The sequence below is a fragment of the Mastigoproctus giganteus genome, chromosome 4 (assembly GCF_048544385.1).
Source record: "Mastigoproctus giganteus isolate SK-2022 chromosome 4, ASM4854438v1, whole genome shotgun sequence".
Classification (NCBI taxonomy): domain Eukaryota; kingdom Metazoa; phylum Arthropoda; class Arachnida; order Uropygi; family Thelyphonidae; genus Mastigoproctus; species Mastigoproctus giganteus.
Window position 1 is genome coordinate 147,366,723 of NC_143578.1, and position 19,705 is coordinate 147,386,427.

At 39.4% G+C, this 19,705-nt stretch overlaps 1 protein-coding gene across 1 annotated transcript in view; it reads right to left on the reverse strand.

Moving 5' to 3' along the window:
• Positions 1 to 19,705, reverse strand: part of LOC150087120 (twitchin-like) — a 3,511,780-nt gene that overhangs the window by 15,946 nt on the left and 3,476,129 nt on the right. The window contains 2 exon segments of the mRNA XM_090372971.1: positions 164 to 399; positions 19,487 to 19,600. Coding sequence (XP_090229097.1) covers positions 200 to 399; positions 19,487 to 19,600 — 314 coding nt within the window. The 3' untranslated portion in view covers positions 164 to 199.

Genomic DNA, 19,705 nt, shown 5'->3' on the forward strand with positions numbered 1-19,705 from the left:
TTTCCCATTACATAAGATATTGGTTCTTATTTTTAACTGATGATTACAAATATTTTAATTAATCCATTATTAGAAAAATTAGAAATAATTTATCCTATAAGCATTTCATCCCAAACTGCTGAATAATATAAGTGCATAAAAATGATAAAATAAACTCACTCACCAATTCCTTGGAAAGTTATGTATACAGTTACAACTATTAAAGATCACTTTCTGTAAGAATATTCAGAGAAAAGGTAGCTGTACTTTCACCCGAAGCATTAATGGCACAGACTGAATACTGACCAACATCAGTAACTTCACACTTGGAGATTGTTAATTTATACATTTTTCCAGATTTCATAAACTGGTGATGTGTACCCTTTTCTTCCAATGGTTTCCCATCTTTCATCCATAACACTACAAAAATAAATTTTTAATTTTATGTACTGAAGTATAAATTGATATACAATAAATTATTAACAATATTAAAGGAATCAATTCTTAACAATAAATTATTAACAATATTAAAGGAATCAATTATTAACAATAAATTATTAACAATATTGAAGGAATCAGGTGTATAATGCCTTGAACGGGTTGAGCAAGCTCAATGCTGATGGGATTCTTCCTCTTGCTCAGATTAAGAACCTGAAGGGGCATAGATTCAAAGTGAGAAAAGACAATTGTAGAATAGACGTGCGGAAATTTGCCTTTAGCCAGCGGGAAGTTGATTGCTGGAACAGACTTCCATCTCTTGTTGTGGAAGTTGATAGCCTAAAGAAATTTAAGGCTGAGCTAGAATGAATGGAGGGGTAAAATGGGAGTGTTTTTTTTTTTTTTTGGCTGATGCTCCATAAGCTTGCTTTCTTGCATCGTATGCCTCTACTAATGCTAATACCATTAAGAATATATTGCCCAAGGGGGATGCCTAAACAGATGAATATGGAGCTGGGCAGAAAGAGCAGGGGAAGGTTAAGCGATGAAAAGTACTAAAGCCTATACAAGTTACAAGTTTATCTGTAACAGTACAAATAAGGTTAGAGGGCAAAGGCTGCGTATGAAAAAGTGCTGCCTAAGAGAGAGAACAAAAAATGAGGACAAGGAATTTTTTATGCATATAAATACAAAGAAGGAAAAAACAAATCAGATTAGACCTTTGTATATGGGTGTAGTTAATTCTTAGACAACCCAGCTGACGTTTCTGATGATTTGAATAGGCACTTTGCATCAGCCTTTACTGATGAAATATCCTTCATGCTGAGGAGAGACTGTGTAGGTGAGGTTGATCCATATGAAATCAGCGAATTCAATATTAGTGATCAGGGCATCGTTGGACTCGGGTGAGATTCCTATGGACTGGAGAAGTGCCAACGTATTGTCAATATATAAAAGTGGTTCTAAGAGTGAAGTCCATAACTACAGACAAGTTAGTCTGATTCTAGTGGAAGGAAAAGCTTTAGAGGCAATGATTAAGAGTACAATCCACGGATATTTAGAAAAAAATGGCATTTTGAAGGACACATAATATGGGCTTTTTATGGGAAAATCATGATTAACTAACCTAATAAACTATTTTGACACAGTTACTCATGAGCTGGATGTAGTTTTTTTTTATTTGTATTTTAGCAAATCATTTGACTCAGTCCCTCATAAGAGGTTACTGTATAACCTGGAACATGTTGGGATTACTGGAAAGATTATAAGATGGATTGATGGGTGGCTGCAGAGCAGAAGCATGAGGGTTGGGATTAATGGATAGACTTGACATTGGTGTAACGTTAGAAGTGGATTCTCCCAGGGATCAGTTCTTGGACCACTGCTGTTTCTGATTTTTGTAAATGACATTAACAAAAGGATAAAGGACATGCTGTCAAAATTTGCAGACAATATAAAGATTGGAAGAGTTGTTAATGACCAGTGCCAAGCAGTACTTCCTTGTTTGTTTGTTATTTGGTTTTTAGGAGCATTAGCAACTAAGGCCATATTGCTCCGGGGATATGCGGTGGTCATTCCCTGACCTTTCCGCATCCTCCGTATTTGGTGGTGACGGGCTTGAACCCCGGTCTAATCAAGAAGCATGTGCTATGCACTGCTGCTCCTTCCCACCTGGCTACGGAGGCGCCCTACTTCCTTGTGATGACTTGAACAGGCTTCAAGTATTGTTAGAAAAGTGGCAGCTATGTTTTAATGCAATGAAATGGGGAATAGTCTTGGGGAATAACAACCTGAAAATAAAATACACTTGTTGGGTGTTGAATTAAAATGAGTAGAGGAAGAAAGGGATCTGGGAGATATAATATGGACAGAGATGAAGTTTCTGAACAGTGTAAACATGCAGCCAAGAAAGCCCATGATGTTGTAGTGATGATTTATTGAACATTATCCTGTAGAGATAGGAAGAATATAATCCCGCTGTGTAAGGCAAATGTAAGACTGCGTGTGGAATACTGTGTCCAAGTATGGAAACCTCATCTTAAAAAGATATTGAGTTTCTTGAAAGAGTCTAAAGATGAACAACTCGCATAGTGAGATCAGAAAATGGGCAACGGTTTGAGGAAAGACTTTGATTATGTGGGTTACAGAGCTTGGCAACCAGGCACGTTAGAGGGGAACCGATTGAGGTTTATGAGTCCCTGACAGCAATTAGTAAAATGAATGAAAGCAGAATTTTCACTCTTAAAGAATTCCAAAACTAGGAGCCATAAATTTAAATTACTGGGGAAGAGGTTTAGACCAGAATGTAGAAAGTTTTCTTTTAGCCAGTGAGTCTTGTTCCATTGATTACTGGAACAAGTTGCCTTTGCAGGTAGTTGAGGCTGACAGTTTGAAGAAATTCAGAGGTCAACCAGGTACATGAGGAGGGAAGTTCAGAATTTGTATTTTCTTCTCTTATCTGCTTTTTTGTTTCTTGGCCAGTGCAGAAAACAGCTGTGGCTTCCGTGTACCATATGGTTATGCTAATACTAATAGTAACTCATTTTTAATTTCTTTTTTGGAAACATTGATGAGGTTTCATTCAAAAATTACTCCAAATCATTTCCCCTAATCCCAATGTGGCTGGGAATGCAGCAGAAGCGGATACCGTATTCACGTTCATGGAGAGAGTGAATCTTCTGCTGAACTTCAGATAGAACTGGGTGAGGATTATATCTGACAGATAATAAAGCCTGTAAGACGCTCAAAGCATCTGAATATAAAAAAGAATTGTTGGTGCTGGCATTTACTAATATGATCCAAGGTTAACTGTATAACGCTCAGCTCTGCAGTGAATATGCTGCATTCAGGGAGAATCTGCTCTGATATAGTGGTGTCTGAAAAAACCCAGCAGATCCTACCTTGAATTCAGACTTCAAGCCATCTGTGTAAACTGGAATGAACTCAGAATGTTCAGCTCTGTGTGCTGAAAAAAGGCAAGTAGACAGATGATGGAGTGTCCAACTTTCCCCAGATTTTAAGGGAAAAGTCGCATGTTGGGACGTGAGCATGCCAGGAAGGAAGGAGCTGATTTGGTGTATGGGCAACCTTGTCTATCTTGATTTTAAGTTCTTTGAGTAGCGCTTGAACACGAATACCAAAAGGATGATTGGCAGTCTGATGGGCATTGTACAAACTTTCCCATTGTGGCTCAGAAATGGTTGGCCACGTTGGATGGTCTGGCAAGGATTTCAGTTTTAAAGCATATTGAAAGACAACTGCTTACGTCGAAGTGATAACAGTGGTTCATTTTCTTCAACGTATAGGCTCTGGACAGGAGATGTTCAATATGCCCAGTAGCGATACGGATAGCCTGATGATGGATAGGGTCCAGCCATCAGAGTACACTGTCCCTGGCTGAATTGTACACCTGGGACCCATAATCTAATCTCAATTGCACAAGTGCACGGTAAATGCGCAGTAGGGTGCAATGGTCCACACCTCAAGATGTAAAGGACAAAGAGTGAAGAATATTAAGACCTCTCATGCGCTTTGTATGAAGTTGATGGATGTGATCTAGAAAGATCAGCTTTTTATCAAATACGAGTCCCAAGAATTTTGTATCTGACACTACTAGAATAGCATTTTGTCCAAGCTTTAATTCAGGTTCAGGATGAAGATTACGCTTACGACAAAAGTGTATGCAAATTCTTCTGCGGCAAGAACCTGAATCCATTAGCAAGTGCCCAGGAATTAAGGCGTTTAATGGCATGTTGCAGTTGTCTTTCAATAACCCTCATGTTGCATGACTGACAAAATATGCTAAAGTCATCAACATGGAGGGTGCTGTTTACAGTTGGAGGAAGTTGTTCTGTGATGGAATTTATTTTGATGGCAAAAAGTGTGACATTGTGGTACTCCTCTTGGCAAAATGGATGAGAGAGTGAGGATCCTACACGAACTTGGAAGGCTCACGTGGCTAGAAAGTTTTTAATAAAAACGGGGAGATGCCCTCTAAGACCAAGGTCATGCTAATCTTTTAAGATACCAAATCTCCAAGTTGTGTCATATGCTTTCTCCATGTCAAAGAACACTGACACCAAATGTTCGCATTTTAGGAAAGCATTACAGATGGATGTTTCCAGTCTAATAAGATGGTCCAGAGTGGACCTGTTTCTGCAAAAGCCACACTGAATGTTGGAGAGAAGAGAAGGCGGTTTGATTCTAAATACCACATTAAATGAAGATTAACCATTCTTTCCATGATTTTGCACAGATAGCTGGTCAGAGTGGTAGGATGATAATTAGTAGGGATTTTAGGATCCTTTCCTGGCTTCGCAAAGGTAAGAACAATTGCCATGCGCCAGGCATCCGGAAACTGCTCTTCAGTATAGATTTTGTAATATAAAATGAGCAGGCGATCCATAGATGTTGGGGAAAGATGCTTAAACATTTCATAATGAATTGCATCTGGCCCAACAGTGCTTGCTTTAGAAAGTGAGAGAGCTCTTTTTAATTCCTGCATAGTGAATGGTTCATTGTAGGAACAAAGGCCCTTTAGTGTGAAATTTAGTGCCTGTTTTTCTCTTTTATGTTTCAGGACCAGAAACTCTGGGGAATAGGATGATATCCCAGAGATGTTTAAAAATGTTTCCCCAAGAGCATTGACTACTGCAGTGAGCTCTGCTATAGTGCATCCATTATAAGTCTAGGATCGATGAGGTGTAAGATGTATATTTTCCCTTCATTTTCCGGATTTTATCCCAGACCACCTTAGCACTGGTAGACTGGATAATCGATGACATAAAATGGATCCATGACTCCTTCTGACTCTGGCAGCAAGTGTACTGAACTTTATCTCATGCGCCTTTAAAGGCTATAAGGTTGGCAGTGGTGGGATATTGGCGGAATATCCCCCATGCTTTGTTTTGCACCTTTTTAGCTTCTGTACATTGTGAATTTCACCATGGCTTGGGAAAAGGTGGAAACCGGGCAGATGTTTTTGGGATTGCAATTGCAGCTGCAAGGACGATGTTTTCTGCAATGTATGTGACTGCATCATTGATAGGCTCCTGACTGACTGTAGTTATTTAAATTTGCCTGATGTTGAAAGGCATTCCAGTCAGCCTGATCAAACTTCCACTGTGGTAACCTAAAAGGCAGACATGGTCTCCCAGTGTGTAAGCAGGCTATCACAGGGAAGTGATCACTTCCATATGGGTTCTCCTCCACTTCCCAAGTGAGTGAAGGGAGAAGAGAAGGGGAGCAGATAGATAGATCAATGGCAGAAAACGTACGGGTAGGCATGTGGAAGAAGGTGTTTGTTCCAATATTTAGAAGGGAGAGGTAATTGTCATTTAGCATATGTGCTATGACTCGTCCCTTTCCATTGATGCTAGCACTACTCCACAGGATAATAAGGTCCGTTGAAATCCCCGAGAAGTAAGAAAGGGGAAGGCAACTGCATTACAAGATCATCAAGGTCTTCCTGGGAAATGTCAGTCCCAGGTAACAAATAAACAGAGCAGATTAATAAAAATCCCATTGTAAGGCGAATTGCAACAGCCTCTATGCTGGCTGTAATTAGAAGGGCTGAACTGGGGTCTGGTTGCCCACAAGGATAGCCACTCCTCCATGAGCAGGACCATCCACAATTCTTACAAAAAATTGAGATGTTATGCATCGCGGGATCATCATTTGACTTTAGATAAGTCTCCTGCAAGCAAAAGCAAACTGGCTCGTGCTTTTGCAGGAGGGCCTTGATGTCATCAGTATTTGCCGGAATCACAACAACTCCATTGTATTTATTCTATGGAATTTAGACATTATTTTGGCTTTGGCTTGGTGTGTCCATCAGACGGCTTCCAAAGTGCTGAGGGCTTACTTTTGTCTGTCTTAGGTTTATCTTTTTTGGGGAAGTATGGACGCTGTCCCGCGTCCATTTCTTTCTCTGCAAGGAGTTCCAAGACTGATTCGTCCAGTACCTCCTTGTCCTCTACATCCACTGTTTCTGTTATTACTGGTGGCTCTTCTTTACCACTTGGTTTTGGTAGTGGTGGAGCACTAGGAGGTATGGATATAGGAGTGGCAGCTGACTGTGTTTTTTTGGTGGGCTTTTGTGAACTCAATAAATAGCATGCAATCGGAGTGAATGACTCTCTTGGTAGTACAGCCATCTCAGTTTGTGTACCGATAGTACACTTCACAGAAACCTTCTGAGCATATGAAGGCTTCCCACTATTTATTGGTTGTATGCGTTTTCTAGCCTCTGGGTAGAGGATATTCAGCTCTGTTTTCAGTTTTTGCATCTTTTTTTCATCCTTCCACTGCTGGCATGCTCTGTCTGAAGTTGGCAGGGTACTCTTCTTGGCAATTTACACAGATTGGTTTGGAAGCTGAACATTCCTTGCTCTTGTGGTCTTTCGCACCACATCGAGTACAGGCAGGGTTACCACGACAAGCTGTTTGTGAGTGGCCATATTTTTGGCATTTAAAATACCTCAGTGGGTTTGGAATATAAATCCTCACTAAGCAGTTTAAGTACCTTGCCTTGATGGAACTTGGAGGCTGTGGGGTGTTAAATGTTAGGATGAGAACTTGGGTAGGGATGAGATTCCCATCCTTTCACACTGATATTTTTTTGACAGCTGTCACTCCTTGTTCTTTCAATTCAGAGCAGATCTCTTTTTCAGAGACACAAAGAAGGTCCCACTCTGAAATGACACCTCACGAAGAGTTCAAAGTTTTGTGGGGGGTTACGGTGATAGGTATTCCCCCTATTGATGTGGCTTTCAGGATATTTCCGCCTGTTTCATATTTGTAGCTTTAACCAAAAGGTCGACCAGAACGCAGTGGTTTTACAGATTTGGGTGATCGTGCCAACCCTTCTAATCCTTTCTGGATAAAGAAGGGTGACATCTTCCCAACTGACTGTTCTCTGGTGGAATGGAGAATAAGGAAGAGCGGTGTCACTGATGGTGGTGTATCTTCAGTTCTGGCTCTTTTTACAGAGGTGTTTTCTGCGTTATCATCTCGATTAGGTAGGGGCCTTGTTAGGGCCCCAGAAGAAATAGGAATTGAATTACTCATATGAGTATGATAAAAATTTCCGATGCCCTAAGTACCTCATCCACCATGGAGCCCTATGAGGTGCCGCCCACTCGTGAACTAGCAGGTACTGCATACACGAATGGGACACCAAGTTCACTTAGGAGCACCATATCCACGTTTCCAATAAGCCTTGATCCATCCCAGGACTAAAGGGAGGGAGACTTATTGGAACGCAGTTGACCTTAGCAGTAAGCACCACCCGCCGATTGATCCCAGTCGGGCTGGTCCAGGACCACTCGTCTTGTCGAAGCAGGGGGGCCAAAGTGGTGTATCAAGGCTGGGCCCCTCAACCACTAGGATCCCTCTTTCCGAGTTTCCATGGGTCGCGACACATGGCTGCACACGCCGGATTCCAATAATGTAACCCTGGAACCAAGGTATGGGTGTTGGATCCCAGTGATGCTTATCTGGAAGACCAGCAGCATCACTGGGAGGTCCCCTCACCACATACAGGTGCCCATGTCGAGGGGTGTCCAAATGTACAAATAGTTAAAAACAAGTAAATTGTGATAAAAACAGGTAAAGAAGCAGAAATATATATGATGATTATTAAAAAAAACATTCATATATGTATATATTTTTAGTTATTTATAGTAGTTTGTTTTAAAAAAGTTTGGGCATATCTTTGACATACAACATCCGACTGAGTGTACAATGGTTAGTCAGATGGTTAAAAGTGCTAAAACATAAAAGGTGTAAATTTAAGAAATCCAGACATTCAGTAAGCATATGTTGAACAGCTTAAATGGGGTCACAGTGCTCACACATAGGAGGGTCACAGTGCTCACACATAGGAGGGTCATCAGCCCTCAGCAGAAAAGAATGTATCAGATGATTGTATCCTATGCAGAACCAAGCTAGAATAATTTCCTCTTTGCTTTCCCTGCAAAGATTAAAAGGCTTAATCTCATATTACATAATTACAGGCTGAAAGAATTTGGAAGGGCTATGGCCTCAACCTACGGGGAATTCACTTGGCATAACGATTAGTGCAATATTATTGTTTTATGTAAGTGAATCACTGAAATGATGAAAATGGCATTGTTTTTATTATATCTCATATTGTGAATATAAGATATGGTTTTTCACCATTTTGGTGATTCACTTACGAAAACAATGATACTATTGCACTAATTATGTCAAGTGAATTCCCCCATAGGTTGAGGCCATAGCTCTTCCAAATTTTTTCAGTCTATACTGTTATATACCATCTGGCATCTCTAATATTGTGAAATTATACTTCATGACTAGGTTGTCACTTATTGCAACACTGGCGTACATACCCACCCACCGATGAGCAGCCAACAAGCCTTGAAACGGTCACCAGGGGGAGCCTGATGCTGCCCAGAGTTTCTGAGAATAGGTAACAACAGTAATGCAGTAAAGGTAATGCTTCCCTACTGGGGAAGCATTTGCCTATTTGAGGAGTTCACGAGTTTATGAGAGGTGTGAGTTGAAGAAGTTGCTGTCCCTTTCATTCTTCTACACCATTTCTTTTCTTTTTCCACTCCTCCTATTACTTTACCTCTACTTTTTGCTTTTCTAAATCTAATAGGGACAAGTGAATAATAGAGCTATTATCAAACATATACACACAAACAGCCTTTAAACGGCCATCTGGTGGTGGTATCCACTGAGAATATGTAACAATAGCCTTCTCCACTGGTGAAGCATTACTTATTCAAGGTAGTGCAATATCAGACAACTCGTGAAGGTATTCACAATATGAAATATGATAAAAACAATGTGATTTTCACCATTTCGGTGATTCACTTATAACAATGATGCTATTACACTAACCATTATGTTAAATAATTACAGGCTTAATCTCATATAACTTTTTTTTGCAGCCTGCCCATGCCATGAGTGTTGCCACTGGGGCACTAATTTCTTTCATATTACTTGCCTGTAGTCTGTATAGATACTAATTAACAGGCAGGCAAGCACTATAAAGGGTGACTGCTGATTTGACTGTGGTGTCTGCCAAAACATTTCCCAAGACCTCGATATGGCTGGGGTTCAGGCAGAAATTCATTCTGAATTATTAAATGCAGATTCAGAAAGGAATATAGCTTCTGCTATACCCAGAACAGTACTGGATGAGGATTAAACAGAATTACCGATGACAAGGCCTGCAACGAATTGAGAGAACTGGAATATATAATACACTATTGGTGATAGTGGGTTTGTACGTGATCCAAGGCTAGCTCCATTGCATGCAGATCTGCAGTGAAAATGCTGCATTCGGGGAGGATCTGCTCAGATGATATAGTGTCTGGGAAGACATCTGCAGATCCCACAGACACTTCTGACTTCGACCAACTGTGTATACTGACAAGAAATCAGAATGTTCAGATCAGTGAGTTAAGTAGAGTTGCAGTTAGGGAATAGATGGAGAACTGTCCTTCCCTCAGTTGTTAAGAGAGAAGGTGCAGGCTAGAACACAAGCATTCCAAGGTGGAAAGGGTTGGCTTAGTGATGGGGCATCATTGTCTACCATGATGTCCAAATCTCTAAGTAGCTTGGATACAAATACCGAATGGATGATTAGCAGTCTGACAATGTTTTACAGGTTTTTCCAACATGATTCAAAAACATTTGTCCATATGGGGTGGTCTGGTAGGGATTTCAGTTTGAAAGAATACTGTAGAGACAACTGTTTCTGAAGAAGCAATAATGATGGTTCATTTGCTTCAACATAGAGGCTCCAAACAGGAGATGTTTGATATGCTCCAGTGGCAATATGAACACTTGATGGTGGAGGGGTCTAGCCACTGAAGTACACCCAGCTTAGATGCGTATATCCAGGACCCATACTCTAATTTAGTTCACTTGAAGTGCACAATAGAGGCACACTAAAGTTCATCGGTCAGCATCCTGAAAATTAGAAGAGATTGCATGTAAGATATTCAAGCTTCTTGTGAATTTTGCACATAGTTGATGGATATGTTACAGAAAGGTCAACAACTTTCTATCAAATACAAGCCCCAAAAATCATGTACAACTGGAATAGCATTTTGTCCAATCTCAGTTCAGGCAGGGTGAAGGTTACACTTACAAAAAAATGTATTTAAAAGTGAAAACCTGAAACCATTATTTATTGCCTACGAGTTCAGGTGATCAGTAGCATATGTTACAGTTGTCTGTTGATAACTGTCACATTGTGGGATTGAGAAAATATGCTGAAATCATCAAACTAGAGGGTGCATGGCTGCAAGAAGTTGAACTGTGATGGAATTCACTTTGATGCATAAAGCATCACTTAAACATGCCTGGGGTACTCCCTCCTGTGGCAGCATGACCAAGAGAAGGCAGCTCCTCCACAAACTTGGAAGGAATGACAGGATAAAAGTTTTGTTTTTAATAAAAGTTGGGCAATGACCTCTAAATACCGATGCTATCAAGGTATTTTAAAATTCGAAAAAAATCACCAATTTGTTGTTGTTGTTTGAGAGATATTAATGCAAGAGAAGCTCAGGCTATAATGCACCTAACTTAGGTGAGCAGAGTTCTTCTTCCAGGAGGTATCCATTCCAAATGGATACCTCCTGGAAGAAGAAGAAGAGAAAGACCTAGGAGGACATGGATGGAGGGAGTACAGGAGTGCATGACAGCCCGAGGCTTAACTGACCAAGACACCTTGAACCGCACTTTATGGCAGGAAAAAATTCATAACAAGAAATAACTTGTAGGCTGAGAAAACCCATTGTAAATGGAAACACTCCTCTTGAAGAAGAAGACTTGGAAGGTTCTGAGCTTCAGAAAATTTTGTACTAAGATTGGTTAGTGGCCTCGCATACCAATGTTGTGGAGGTCATTCAGAATGCCGTAACGCCAGGTAGTGTTGAAAGCCTTATGTCAAGGCTGATCATAATTAGATGCTCATTTCTTAGAAAAGCATTGCGAATATTTGCCTCTACTTTTATCACAGGTCCAGAGATGATCTATTTTTACGAAAGCCGTATTGATTTATGTTTAGTATTTCATAGGTTTCCAAAAAACCAGGTTAGTCGGTTGTTCGCTATTTTCTCCAGGGGTTTTCCCGAGGCAACTTGTTAGAGCTGTTGGTTGATAGTTTGTGGGAATTGTATGATCTTTGCCAGGTTTGGGGAAGGCAATTACCATAGCGTGATGCCAGGAGTTTCGATAACAGTTTTCTATATAAATTCTATTGTATAGTATGAGTAATGTATTTAGAGATTTTTGCTAAGTTGTTGTATCATTTTATAATGAACACCATCAGGTCCTGCAGCACTCCTCCCCGACTTCGCCAGAACATTTTGCAGTCCTTCTATGTTGAAGGGTTAGTTATATGGGAGATGTTGTCTGGTATTAAAGTTTATTTTGTATTTTTCAGCTACAGATTTAGTTTTCAGCAAGGATGGAATACATTCCATCCTTACTGAAAACTAAATCAGCATACATGCTGATATATTTGCAAAAGTAGCTGCAAGGACGTTTGTGATTTCCTTGGAGTTAGTGATATCCTGTCCATTCCAGCTTATTAGTGGAGTTGGTTCTGAAAGAAATTTCCCATTAAGTTTTATGATTTTGTTTCATATAATGCGGGTATCTGTATTTTTGTTAATTGTGGAGGAAAACATATCCACGATTCTTTTCTACTCCTACGTCGGACATATCTGGCTCTAGCTCTAGCTTTTTTAAAATTTATGAGATTGATAAAGGTGGAATACTGCATTCTTGGCTATACTGCATTCATTATTCCACCAGGGTGCGGCATGTTTATGATATTTTCCAGAAGACCACAGTGTTGAAGCTTCAGCTGCCATTAAAATTTGATTTGTGATACGAGTTACAGCATTGTCTATAGGCTGAGTGGTGATTGTTTGTTCATCTATTGTCACAAGTGTTTCATATTTTGTCCAGTCAGCTTTATGGAATCTCCATCTTTTTTGCCCATCATGATGTGAAACATCATTCGTTAATATTTTGTAGACCACAGGGAAATGGTCACTATTCAGGGGATTATTCAAGATCATCCATTCAATAAGTGGGTATAAGGCTGGTGAACATATGGAGATGTCAATTGCAGAAGTTGTTCCAGTGGGCAAATGGAGTCTCGACTCCCGTATTCAGGAGCGAGAGATTTTGCTCTTCTAATAATTTTTCAATCAATTTACCACGTTTGTCTTGATGGTGAGATCCCCACAGGGGATGATGTCCATTTACATCACCCATGATAACGACTCGGGGTGGTAGTTGAGTTACTAATGCTTCAAGATCTGCATATCTATACTCTTGATTTGGAGGAAGGTAAAGTGACTCACTTTAATTTTGAGAGACCAGTGAGAAAGTAAACTGCATTGAGACTCGTACTGCAACTTCTTCCAAAGATGTTTGTAGTTGGAGGCGTTTACATGGAATTCTAGAGTCGATTAGAATAACCACTCCGCCATGTGCTCCACTGGAAGGAAATCGATCTTTTCTATAGGTACCGTATCGGTCTACTACTACGTTTACTTGTGAAGTTAGGTTAGTTCCTTGAAGGCAGATACCTACCAGATGATATTTATCAATTAAGTTACGAATGTCATCGATGTTTCTATGGAAACCTCAAAAATTCCACTGTATTATTGTGCACATTATATTGGGTTTGTATTTGTATCTGTCTTTTTGCGAATGGCAGTCTGCTTATTTCATTCAGGCTTTTTCTCTTTTTTAGGGAACTGTGGACGAGGATCCATCTCTTCCTCAGCGTGTATTTCTAAGATCGATTCCCCTAAGACTTATTTTTCATATGTATCCATGTGATCACAAACAGCGTTTTTGTCTTTTGTACCTCTATCTTTAGCATTTGTGGATGGCTGGGGGACAGAAGATGAGTCTGGCAGAATTGTAACTGGTGTGTTGATGGCTTGATTGAAAGTTGTCATTGAGAATGACTTAACTGGTGGAGCTAAGATTGAGCGAGCCCAATCAGATATAGAGATGTTGGGAGGGACTGTAACAATAGTTTGAACCGCAGTAGTAGAGGTAGCAATAGCACTTATCTGTTTTTGTTGTTGGACAGTTGCTGCGTATGTGCGTGTTATTTCAATTGGCGATATTTGTTTCTTTCGTTCAAGATACGTAACTTTATGCTCGGTTTTGTACTTCTGAATAATTTTTTCTCTTTTCCAAGTTTCACAGTCTTTGGAATAAACTGAGTGAGTGCCTCTACAGTTTGGACACTGTAAAGCCTGTGTAGAACATTCGGTACAGATATGATCTTTAGACCGACATGAAGCACATACTGCAGCCCCTCGACATACACTCTGTGAATACCCAAATTTTTGACATTTGAAGCATCTGATAGGGTTTGGTATGTACGGTTGGATATGACAGTTCAAATATCCTGCTTTTACAGAATTTGGTGGATTTGGCTAGTTGAAAGTTAGTATGATGGTTCTGGTTGGAAGCAAAGAGCTATCCCTTTTAATTAGGATTCTCTTGACCTGAATAACATTTTGATCTGAGAGTTCTTGTTTAATTTCTTCCTCAGATACATGAAGAAGGTTCCATTCTGTTATAACTCCTTTTGAATAGTTTAAGGTGGCATGAGGTGACACTTCTATGGGAGTTCCTCCAAGTGTTTTCAATTTAAGTAACTTCTCAGAGTGCTTGTGTTGGGTTGTTTCAACAATCAGGTCACCTGATTTTAGCCTCCTAACTATTTTTGGTGAGCCAGCAGCATTCTCTTGACATTTCTGAATCAGAAAAGGAGAGAGCTTGCTGACTGGTTGGCCAGTCAAGGAATGTATTATAAGAAAGTGAGGCCAGATATTTTGGTCTGTATCCTTCTTTTGTCTCTTAGCATAGGAAGGGTTGTGATCTTCCTGCTCTCTAGAATGTGTTGGGGCATTGATCCCACAAGAGTCAGTATTGATATAGTCCATTTTTGCTCCTTTCAGCCCTTGGCAGATTAACTTTTCTTTCAAGATTTCCAGCCCCACCAAGGGGAGGCAGCAGCAGTGCCTGGTGTGACCAAGTGAGAAGTAGTAGGGGTTAGTAATAAACTATGAGAAAAAAAGAAAGGTAGCTTGCCTTCCTTGTTCTGTACAAGAACTTTTGTAACAAGAGCGGTTATGAAATAAATAGATTTCTTAACAACAGGAAAGTAAAAGAACTGTAAATCACTTTTGGAAATCGCACTGGAAGCACAGAGAAATTGCTAAGTCACAATCGCTTGGCACCCAGGGCCAAGGTAGTATAACCTTTGTGATATTTTTCACCTGCAGTGCAAACAGGGTTGCACTTAATACTGAGCCCTGAGGGACCCCTTCCAGTTGTATATATATATATATATATATATTGTAGATAAACAGCCTTTATATCATACCTGAAATGTTCTGTCAGTAAGGGATTTTTCCATCCTGACAGAACATCATCCTCCATATACAGAGGGAAGTCATTCTCTGTATCCTAACTGAAATATATCTCGTAGGATTCCGAATCTCCATGTTGTGTCCAAAGCATTTTCAAGATCTAGATTTACCATCACCATATGCTGTTTTCTCATAAATGAGTTTCTAATATTTGTTTCTACTATGACATGTAGATCAAGTGTTGATCAATTTTTTTTAAATCCAAATTGGTGGGGTGATAAAACATTCTCTTTTTCCAGCAGCCATGCAAGTCTATTGTGCATCATTCGTTCAAGGATTTTCCCTAAGCAGCTGATCAGTAAAATAGGGTGATAATTATATGTATAGGAAAGATCTTTTCCGGGTTTGGGAAGTGCAAGGACAATTGCATGCCGCCATATGGAGGGATACAGGTTGTTCAGAAAAATTCTATTATATAGAGCTAGCAGGATATCCAGACAATCTGAGTTAAGGTGTTGTGTCATAGTATAATAAATTTGCCATCGGGACCTGGTGCGCTATTAGGCAAATTTGTAATAGTTGTAAGCAACTCCTCTTTTATGAATGGTAGATTATATGAATGAAATGTAGTCAGGCAGAAATTCAACTTGCTCCATTCAGCTTGCTCTTTATATTTTTTAAAATCAGTGTTGTAGCTTGTAACTGCTTATGTGGAAACGAAAGATTCAGCCAGAATTTCTAATATCTTGTCTGTTGTAGAAACATCCTGCTCTTTCCAATGGAAGATTGCTTAGCTATCTTCCACTTAAAATCCGAATTTTTTTCCACACCAAACCAGGACTCGAGTTCCTAGTAAGTGTGGAAGCAAATGTGATCCAAGAAATTTTCTTTGCCTTTTTCTGAATACTCCTCGCTTCAGCTTTGGCTTTTTTATGTGCAATCAAATTGAGGGTAGTTGGATGTTTCCGAAATCCATTCCATGCGTGATTTTGTTTTGTTTTTGCCATCGCACATTCTGCATTCCACCAAGAGTTGTACTGTGCCTGCCTTGCCTTACTTATTTGAGGTATTATAGCTTCTGAAGCTTCTAACAGTTGATCATTGATATATATGACAGCATCAACTATTGGCAGGGTTTCTATTAATTGCTTATCCAGCTTGATTAATTGCATATATTTGTTCCAATTAGCTTTTTTAAAATTCCATACTGTTCTAGTTTCTTCTGTAAGAGTCAATTGTGTCTGTATGGAACATACTATCAGAAAATGAACACTGTTGTAAGGATAATTTAATATAAGCCATCCTATACTGGGATAAACTGATGGAGAACATATTGTTAAGTCTATTTCAGAAGTGATACCTGTAGTCAAACTGATATAAGTGTGAGATCCGGTATTCAGCAAATTCAGTTGTTGACCATCTAGGAAAGTTTCAATCAAGTTACCTCTACTGTTTGTGTGAGAAGATACCCACAGATGAGTTTGTTTGTTTTGATTTTATTGGCGCATGCGCCACCCACAGATGATGATTGGCATTGTCCATAAGGCAATCATCTGCCTATTGCCTTATGGGCAATAGGGAGGTTGAAGTTACATAGTAAGATCACTTAATTCCGATCTTGAGGAGGAATATTTGGTTGAACATAAAAGGATGAGATTGAAATTCCAATGGCTATTCTACTGCTACTAAGTTGGTTTTTAATGTTATTTTCTTAGCTGGTAGTATTCACCAAAATGGCCACTCCTCCTTTGGCAGTTCTATTATCAGTTCTGTCTCTCTGGAAAAGTGGTGTGAAGATTGATGTGTTAAATGAGTCTCCTGAAGGCAAATTCAGAACGGTTTATACTACTGAATAGGCGCCTCCGTAGCCAGGTGGGCAGGAGCAGCAGTGCATAGCACACGCTTCTTGATTAAACCGGGGTTCGAGCCTGTGACCACCAAATACAGAGGATACGGAAAGGTCAGGGAATGACCACCGCATATCCCCGGAGCAATATGGCCTTAGTTGGTAATGCTCCTGAAAACCAAATAACAAACAAACAAATTACTGAATAATATCTTTTATTTCATCGAATTTTCTGCATAAACCAAGACAGTTCCATTGTATAATGATATGCTGTATTATTTAGCCTTGAAACTATTTGTTGAATCTGACTGCACTTTTGAGTTTTTTTGTTTATCTTATTTGGGTCTGTCTTTTTTGGAAAATTAGGATGAGATGTATCAATATCTTCTGCAGGGTGAAGTTCCAGTACGCTGACAGTCTGTTCATCAGTATCTATTTCATCTATGTTTGTTTGTTTCTGTTTACATGGTTTACTAGATTCTGTTTGCTTTGTTTTTGAAGATGTTAATTCTGATTTCTGCTTTCCAGGCACGGAAATATTCTGCTCTTTAGCAGTGGATGTTTCTTGTGAAGTTGTTTTTGTCATTAATATTACTTTCCCCCAGTCTATCATAGGCCTGACGTAGCCCAGTGGTCAGGAGCGAGAATGCATAGCACGCGTTTCTTGAGTGGACCAGGGTTCAAGCCTGTGACTACTAAATACGATAAATATTTGTTATGACCATTTATTGTAAACTTTACTGACTTGGTTGTCGTGCCGGAGTATAAACAGAAAATTTATTTATTTGATTTAGAGGTATTACAACCTCCGTTTGGGTGGCTATAGTTTGCTGTCATTTCACTGCTGAAACATAGGAACGTGAAGGTTTGGTTGCAAGTATCTGCTTTCTTGCTTCTGGATAAGACACTTTATTTTCTATTTTGTATTTCTGTATTTGTTTTCCCAATATCTACATTTTGCATGTTTTCAAAAAAGCAGGGTGATTTCCACGACAGTTTGGACAGAGTGGTGTAGAGGAGGTGCAGTTTTTTGATTGTGTTCTTTCAGTCTACAGAATGGACAGATGGGATCACTGTGACATGTTGCTTGAGGTGCCCGTATTGCTGACAGTCGTAACACCTTATTGGATTCGGGATATATGGCCAGATTTTGCAATTTAAATATCCTGCTTTAACTGAATGGAGAAGTGAAGGATTGTTAAATGTGAGAATAACTGATCGGGTTGGAGTGAGAATGCTGTCTTTCTCTTTCTTCATCATTATCCTCCTAACATGTATCACTCGTTGTTCTGTTAGCTCACGCAGTAACTCTTCCTCTGAAACAGTCAAAAGGTCCCATTCGGAAATAACACCTTTCGACATATTCAGGGAATTATGTAGGGTAACTTTAACTGGTAGTCCAATGAAGGTCTTGGTTTTTAGCAATTTCTCAGATTAGTGAGGTTTCTACAAAGAGATCACCTGACTGTATCGGTTTATCATTTTTGGTGATCTGACCATGGACTCTATTGTCCTCTGAAATAAGAATGGGGATAATTTCCCAATGGGTTGTCTTGATAACGAATGTATCATCAAAAAGAAAGGAACATGTTCAGTTGTGCATCATCAGATTTATTGGAGTTAACTTTCTCCAATTTTGTGTTGTTAGTATGGTCCATTTTAAACTCCTTTTAGTCCTGGGTGATGTCTTTTCACCCAGGTCTAGCCCCGCCATGGGGAGGCAGGAGTAGTGCCCCAAGTAAGAAAAATAAAAGGTTAGTAAACAGAAAAATTAAGAAAGGTTACTTTCCTTTCTGGCAACTTCTTCCTTATGCTTTAAGAAAGAATACTCTTATTATATATTAGAATAATGGAAGGAAAAACATCTGAACTCAAAGGGGAAAACTTCTCTCTAATGTAATTGCGGTAGAAGTCACAGGGAAGATCACTTGGCCTCAAGATTTGCTTGGCACCCGGGGACCAAACCATCCTAGGACCACTTGTCATATCAATTGGGGGAAAGAAAGAAGCTGTCCCCCATAAACCACCAGAATCCACCTTTTCTAGTTTCTGCAGGTTTCAGTGCCCGGCAAACACAGCATGTGTTGCGACCCGTGGAAACTCAGTTAGTCTGGAATGTAGGCCGTGGACACTGGATTCCAGCAATGCTAACCTGGAGGGCCAGCAGTATCAGTGTAAGTCCCCTCAAGTACTCACGTCTATTTACCTACCACCCTGGTCCACCTCCCCGAGTTAGTGACTGGCAATGGGGTGAGGTGCCATGGTTTTCCAAGGAAAACCATGGCACCTCACCAATTAGAAAATTTACTCTAAACTCTAATAATATATAGTATTCTCTTCACTGTAGAAATCACATTATAATCACAGAGAAATTGCCTGAGCCCTAGAAATGCCTGGCACTCAAGGCCATGCTCACAGGTGAGCAGACTGATAGGTCTTTGCTGAAAGAGAATATAAATATATTATTTATTTTCTTTTATCGTGGCTGTTTAGTATTCAAGATTTTGTTATTGTAAAATATGCCTAAACAGATGTTCAGTAAGGTAAGGTTATGTTTATGTAAAAGAGATTCAGTTATTTATCCTCATATTGCTGCTTCTCATATACTGACCCAGAATTTGCATAAAAGGTGTTTTTAATTGAAGTGGAAATTACAGATAACTAAAAGTGAGTATTCTCTTAGAATAAATAAAAATAATGCATCCTTTTAGAATAAATCAAGGGGTCTTATAGTTTATCCAGAACTAGAAAATATGCAGGTTATAAAATATTCAATTCTTTTATAAATAAATACAAAAACTACTCTTACTTTTTTCACAGTCTTTTAGTGTTTCAGCAGTAAATGTAGCTGTTTGGTTTTCATGCAGAGTTAATGAGTGTGGAAAACAGGCAAAGCCTGGTCCCTTCATTTCTTCACTGGGTACTACAGAAATAAAAAAAATAAGTATTTTTCTTTAAATTGCTTTATTTTTTATGTAAAATATCTAAAAACCTTCATTCTGTCAAACTGAAATTTTGATGGACTAAA